The sequence below is a fragment of the Gossypium raimondii genome, chromosome 8, assembly GCF_025698545.1.
Source record: "Gossypium raimondii isolate GPD5lz chromosome 8, ASM2569854v1, whole genome shotgun sequence".
Lineage (NCBI taxonomy): Eukaryota > Viridiplantae > Streptophyta > Magnoliopsida > Malvales > Malvaceae > Gossypium > Gossypium raimondii.
This window is the reverse complement of record NC_068572.1, coordinates 44,070,681-44,077,466: the sequence shown is the minus strand read 5'-3', so window position 1 is coordinate 44,077,466 and position 6,786 is coordinate 44,070,681. Positions and strand designations below refer to the sequence as shown.

At 39.4% G+C, this 6,786-nt stretch overlaps 2 protein-coding genes across 3 annotated transcripts; both read left to right on the top strand.

Moving 5' to 3' along the window:
• Positions 1–331: 331 nt before the first annotated feature.
• On the top strand, positions 332–763 carry LOC105793347 (extensin). Its single transcript, XM_012622265.1, has one exon. The coding sequence runs from the start codon at positions 332–334 to the stop codon at positions 761–763; it is 432 nt and encodes a 143-aa protein (XP_012477719.1).
• A 708-nt stretch (positions 764–1,471) lies between these two features.
• On the top strand, positions 1,472–6,048 carry LOC105791554 (BAG family molecular chaperone regulator 6). Of its 2 annotated transcripts, none has more exons than XM_012619663.2 (3): positions 1,472–1,661; positions 2,165–4,092; positions 4,313–6,048. In XM_012619663.2, exons 2-3 carry the CDS (start codon positions 2,215–2,217, stop codon positions 5,960–5,962), a joined length of 3,528 nt encoding a protein of 1,175 aa, XP_012475117.1. In that variant the 5' UTR covers positions 1,472–1,661; positions 2,165–2,214; the 3' UTR covers positions 5,963–6,048. The 2 variants fall into 2 exon arrangements, with proteins under 2 accessions (XP_012475117.1, XP_052490681.1); XM_052634721.1 differs by having other exon boundaries at positions 4,241–6,048.
• The last annotated feature ends 738 nt before the right edge of the window (positions 6,049–6,786 follow it).

The window sequence follows — 6,786 nt, the reverse complement described above, 5'->3', positions numbered from 1 at the left end:
AGCCAATGGAGTAAATAAAGGACTGCTTAACGTGGCAATGGCCGAATCTTAATCATAAACCAGACTACTAATTACTTCCCACGTAATTAAGCCCACCAACAATATAATGGAAGACTCAATTATTTAGCACCCTACTCATTTTCACAGTTTATCACACTTGTAGGTTCTCCAATATGTTTCGTTTTTGTTGGATGAAAATTAATGATCGCCAGCACACTTTGCACCACCATGACTGGCAGTAGGAGCCATGGATTTGCCTGCCTATATATATATATGTAGCGTTAGTGTATAATGGTATGATCAAAATTTAGTTTCCATCCAGTAAGTTGATATGGGACGACAAAAAGGAAATCAAACTACTAGTCTTTTAGTTGTTTTAGACTTAGTACTTGCTATTGTTGTTTATCTTCCTCTTGCTTTTTTTCCGGCAGCCTCAACCATACCCTATACTGAATATAGCTGTCCACCTTATACCGGATATAGACGTTGGATACCACGGTGCCAGTTCGGACCAAAACCCGGACCCAGACCTATACCAAGATCGCCGCCACCAGCACAGCTATGCACGCCACCTCCGCCCGTTGAATTGTCTCCTCCACCACCACCTAATTCAGAGCTTCAACCACCATCACCACCACCACGTCCAAAGCTTCCACCACCACCACCATGCTGCCCGTGTCATCATTATCGTAGGGGATGTCGGCCATGCCATCATGATGACGATGACTATCTCATCTGCCATCGTAAGAACATAACTAATTAAGAAAACTTAAGAGGCATGGCAAATCAATAAGTTCGTCTCCCATTTGCATGCTTCATGCTATCTCTGCTACACGTCAGCTGTTTCTCCGTCCTGCTGGATCATACTTTGTATGCGGCAAATAGAAAAAAATGTTGGGGGCGTATCCTCTTTGGGTTTGTGTTTAATACATTGTCATTTGATACTTCCAAATCTATTAGATTATGACATAGCGAGAAAATTTTATGTAATTAATTTTAAAAATTAATATAATAATTAAATATGATTTAATTTGTTATAAGGTTATAAAAAATCATACATGGCATAGCTTATAAACTATTATTTATCATTATAATAATTAATTACGTGTAATTATTGATTGAATAAAATTAAATAAATGAGTGCAAAATCAAAAAATGAGTTAAACTAAAAATGATTTTGAAAGCACTAATGACGGAGTTGTGGAATTATTCAGAGAAGCAAAATCAAATTAGAAAGCGACACGCAGGATAATAATTTTCCAAGATCAGTTAAACTTGGCGAATCCAAGATAATTTCATTGTCCACCTAAGCACTCATGCATGACACCAGGAGAGACATCCACGTGGAGTAAGTCTCCAGACGGTTCGCGGGAAAGAGAAAACACGAAACATCTGGAAACCAGAAGATTTTATTCCTAACCTGTACTAAGCTTTTCCCATGTCTACTATAAATATCCCAAATCTTACACATTTTTAATCTAAATTCCAGTACGATAAAAAATCTGATCACGACCACAAAGGTTTAGAACAAACCATTTCATTCTATTGGGTTGGTGGATAGATTAGAGCCGATAACTGAGTTCTGTGGAGTTGTGGAACCGGGTGGATTGATTCTTATTTGCTTTGTTCTTCAGTCTTTGTTTCCCGATCAAATTTCAGCTGTAAGCATCTCTTTTCCCTTCCCTTTGCTTTATTTATTTTTACGCGTAAGATGAATATGTTTTCTGGGCTTACTGTATGTTGAGTTTTTAAGGATGTTAGAATGTATGAACTTGTCTGGAGTCGGTGGATTGTTGGCAATGGCATTTTCCTATGTTTAAGCCATATTTGTACATATGCGTATTTATGTCTTTCTTTTCTTGCTGCAATAGCCAGTAGTATGGTATGGTAAATTAATAATAATTTTTAAGTTCTCAGGGGCTTGTATATTTTATTTATGGAGTCGGTATTATATGTTTTTTACATGTCCCGATACTCCGTTATGCAGATATTTCATGTTTTGAGATTTGAATATGGTTTCTGTTCATAGTGTGATATAAATTTTTATTTTTGTTCGGGTAATTGATTTTCTCGGTGGATATAAATTTCCTTTGTGCGGTCTTTTAACATTTATTTTGTCGCTTGCTTTTGTATCTGAGGATATCCACTCATTTTGCTTTTGTAGTGTTCCTTTGAGCAACCTATATTACCAGGTCTCAATCTTTTCAACAAAAAATGATGCCTGTTTCCGGCTACATGGACTCAAATCCTCACCTGAGAAATCAAGCGCCTTATCCTCCACATTATTTCCCTGGTTTCGAGGCTGTTCCGCCTCATTTCAAGGCGGACCCGTCCAAGTCTCCCTTGATGTATGAATCTTGGCCTTGTAGCGGCAATTGCAGTAGGTACCCTCCTGTTCCTTACTATGGCTGCTGCAATCATGGCAATTTCCCTGGTTACTATAGTTTCAGACCTTCTTTCCCTCATTTTGCACCATCACCACCATTTCACCACTATCCAAATTATCCTGCATTTCCTGAACCTTATCCTCTTTGTTATTCCCCTCCACATTACTTAAACCAACAACCTCGATATGAATACGACAAGGATCCGCGCACCAACTACCATTGCTGTGGCTGTCCTAACCATCTTCACAACCAGAAAAATGATACAAGTTTAAAGACTGAAGAGCAGGAGAACGATGCTAAGAAAAAGGAAGGTGATTCAGAGGCTCCAATTCGACCAAGTAGTTTCCCATATCCAATTATGTGGTTTCCACCTGAGTACATGAAAAGTAAGGAGCATGGGAAACATAATGATAGGATGGAGGTGAGTGACTCGGATAAGGTGCCTTGTGCAAGGCCCTCAAAAAGCCTAAAATCGACTGAACAGGAGCCGAGAGTTCGGAATGACTGGTTTCCACTTGACATGAATGGTTGGAAATCTTTGATGCAGGGAGAAGGGGAGAAACAATCTCGAAACCAACATAATCAAGACAACATGACGCAATTCCCAGTTCCTATCTTTTGGTTACCAAATTCTGATAGGAAACAGGAGGATGAAAATCGAGATAAACTAAGGATGATAACTGCTTCAGATAATTTGAAACAAGCTCCAGTCAAAGTTGAGTTCATCCCAGGAGAATCTTCTGTCAATGATGTTATATTGGACAAGCCTGAATCAGACAAGGAGATTTCTCAGAATAAGAATGCTGCTGAGACAAGGGGGAAAACCACTAGTCAAAAATGTGTTCCTATTGAAGTGAAGGAAGGCAAGTTTGAAGGGACTGAAAAGAAAGGGAAGGATGTAAAGGATGTACGTGTGAAGCGTGCTGAAGACACAACAAAGAATGAACTTGGGACCGTTGCAAAAAGAAAATCTCCATCTCCTTCGAAAACATCAAAGTTTTCTCCTGTTTGTCTTAGAGTTGATCCCCTTCCAAAGAAGAAAAATGGCAATGGCAGTTCAAGGTCTCCTAGCCCTCGTAAAGGACAACCAGAAGACACATTGATAAAGGCCTCTGCGGCACCAGGCAGAAAAGAAGACTCTGCAGTAAATACACAGAATACCAGTGGTAGCCTTGATAGTGTGGAACTTGTGGAAAAGAAGATAAAAGAAATTCCAGTGATCGCAGAAAGGCCCGAGGAGAACAAGGAGAACAAGGCTAGAGAAAATATCAGTACGAATCAAGCTCAAGTTCTAGGAGACTCTCAAGAAGTGTCAGAGCAGCGTACAGTGGAAAAAACTAAAGAAGATAATCATGAGAATAAAACAGAAGAGGAAACAAAAACAAGTTTTGAGGAAGTCATGGGAGCTGAGAAAGAAGCTGACAGTGTTGAAGTGGCTCGCGATCAATGCAAAACAGAAGTAGGAAGAATGTCAGATGACGAAGCAGCGAAGCTCATCCAATCTGCCTTTCGAGGATTTGAGGTGAGAAAATGGGAACCATTGAAAAAACTGAAGCAAATAGCTGATGTTCGTGAGCAAGTCAATGAGGTCAGAAATCATATTCAGTCTCTTGAGTCTTCCACTGATCACAACAAAGATGATAAGCTGAGACTGCTAGCAGGAGAAAAAATTATGACTCTTCTTCTAAGACTGGATTCTATTCAGGTATGTATATCGCCGATTAACATCATTTCGGAAACTTATCTGTTATGTTTCTTGGGCACACAACATATCTTTTGCCACTATTATCTACCTAATGTGATGTATTAGAAATGAATTTCTATTTGTTATTAGTAATTATTTGGTTATCAAGACATGCAGTTATTCAGAGATGACAGTTCCAGTGAGGATGCTTATTCAATCTTGGTTTATGTTCGTGGTTCAGGGTTTGCACTCAAGTGTGCGAGATTTAAGGAAATCATTAGTCAAGGAGCTTGTGACTCTACAAGAAAAGCTTGATTCTCTAACAAGAAGGTGGACTGAAGAAAAGGCCGAGGATTTGGGCACTACTGAATCTGCTGATTGTCCTAATGGTCAAGTGTCTGAAGATATCAGCATGGAAAAGGAGAGTGAAAATGCATCAGCTGCTTTGGAGGAGTCGACGGAAAATGCGAACGACATTACAGCGTTAGATCAGCAATGCATTACACATATGGTGGATAGCAAGGATGGTGAGATCACAGAGCTTCCTTTTGTTGAACAAGGCATAGATGGGAAAACAGAGAATAATAGTATGGAAGCAAGTCATAGAACATCAAGAATAGAAGATGGAGGTCAATCAACCAACCTTGGGCATGTGATTCACTTGTCATCTATTCCCGAGCACAAGTTCAACGCCGATGATGTCATGGAAGTGAATGATCTAACTAAAGAGAAAAAACCCGGGGTGGTGGAAGTGAATGATCAGATTATAGTGGATATTAACTCAGAAGATGATAAACTGCGGTCATTGCCAAAACCTGATCAAGTGGATGCCGTTGGTGAACTTGAAAAGGAGATTGGAAATAACAATGGTGAGAAAGAATCTGATTTGCCAATCAATACGTCTTCGCCAGACGAAGCAGAGAATTTGCAGTGCACACAGAAAGACCAAGAGATTAACTTATTAGAAGTGTTGCCAGTTGGAGTAATTGATGAGGAACTAGCCATTTCCAAAATTGATGAGCATTTACTTGAAGCAGAACCAAACAATGGTGTAGAGGATGAGAGAGAGATCGACTTGTTCAAAGAGTTGCCAGCTGGAGTAATTGATGAGCATTTACTTGAAGCAGAACCAGAGATCGACTTGTTCAAAGAGTTGCCAGCTGGAGTAATTGATGAGCATTTACTTGAAGCAGAACCAAACAACGGTGTAGAGGATGAGAAAGAGATCGACTCGTTCAAAGAGTTGCCAGCTGGAGTAATTGATGAGCATTTACTTGAAGCAAAATCAAACAACGGTGTACAGGATGAGAAAGAAGTAGAGATCAGCCAGGAGGAGGTGGACGATGATGACAACAAATGCACAATGTTCTTTAAACCGGAGGAAATCCACTCAACAATAGGTGAAGAAAATAATGAGGACCTGCAACGACATGAGGATGATTCAGGTGTGATTCCTGTTGATCATATGGCATCATCGGAATCAGAAGCAGGAAGCGAAGCAACTCAGGAGAAACTAGTATTGTTTGAGGAGATGAAAGCTGCAGAGCAGCCGGTAGGAAGTGAAGAGAAGGAAGAAGCAAAGCTGGAAAAGGAAATGAACATTCTGCTTCAAGCCGATGCTCCTTGGAAACCAAATGTAGCGAAGATTGGAGAAGATAATAAGGTGGTTGAAGAGAACAAGAAATTGAACGAGATGATGGAGAAACTCATGGAAGCTGGAAAAGATCAACTCACTTTCATATCCAACTTGACTGAAAGAGTGAAGGAGCTTGAAGAAAAGTTGGGTAAGACCAAAATGTCAAGCAAAGCAGGGTACAGAAAAGTAAGATATGCACCTTCTTATTACAAGCATGGGAAAATCAAAAGGAAGGCTAATGAAGTTGCAATGTGAGGTTAATGTTGATTGGGTCGTGAGGTTTAATGTTATGTTTATGTTGAAATAAAATCAATAAAAAGGTTGCTTTTTCTCTTTCGTTACTACTGGTGTTTCGTTGAGATTTCACAATTTTCAAGTAAATTTCAACCTATCCAAACAGCTTAATATTTTCAGCCACAAGGCTCACAATAAGAATCATCTCCCTTTAATACTAAACTAGAGATTACAAATAAATGCCACTCAATTCTCTCTCTCTCCATTGCCTTGACCATTTCTTATCAATTTATCTCCGTTGTTGGCTTGTTCTTGCCGGCAATACCCCTTCCTTCAAGATGTCTCTTAACCGAATGGTTTCTTTTCTTGATCAAAATTGAAGCTCCTGAAACTAGAATGGAAAAGAAAGAACAAAAAAGAAAGAAAGAGAGAGAGGTAGGCTTAGGCTGAGATACGAAGTACAATTACATTCTAGAAATAACCTTCATCTTTGCACAAGGGTTGAAGAAAACAACGACCTTCCGTCACATGAAAACTTATGTTGTCGCTTGGATTGATTCCTCTGTAAAGCTCTGTTCTTGCATTGTTGTATCGGCAGTGAAAACCCAACATGGAACGATAAGTTCCTCTTCAAGGTTTCACCAAAGTTTCTTTGCAGCGAAACCTTCCGCATTTCAATTGAGATATTCGTCGACGGTGTCTTCCGCGATGCCTTTGTTAGAATTGTTAGATTGCTCGTTGGTAACCTTTTTTGAGACGGCTCGTCTTACATTGCTATAAGGTTCCTTCTTTTAGTGCAGTTAGGGTTGAGCAAAACTCGATTTAACTCAAAAATAAAAAAAAAT

Coding starts and splice junctions, on each gene's coding strand:
- LOC105793347 (XM_012622265.1), top strand. CDS start 332: ATGGGACGACAAAAAGGAAATCAAACTACTAGTCTTTTAGTTGTTTTA.
- LOC105791554 (XM_052634721.1), top strand. CDS start 2,215: ATGATGCCTGTTTCCGGCTACATGGACTCAAATCCTCACCTGAGAAAT. Junction 4,093..4,240: donor TAAGACTGGATTCTATTCAG/GTATGTATATCG, acceptor TTGGTTATCAAG/ACATGCAGTTATTCAGAGAT.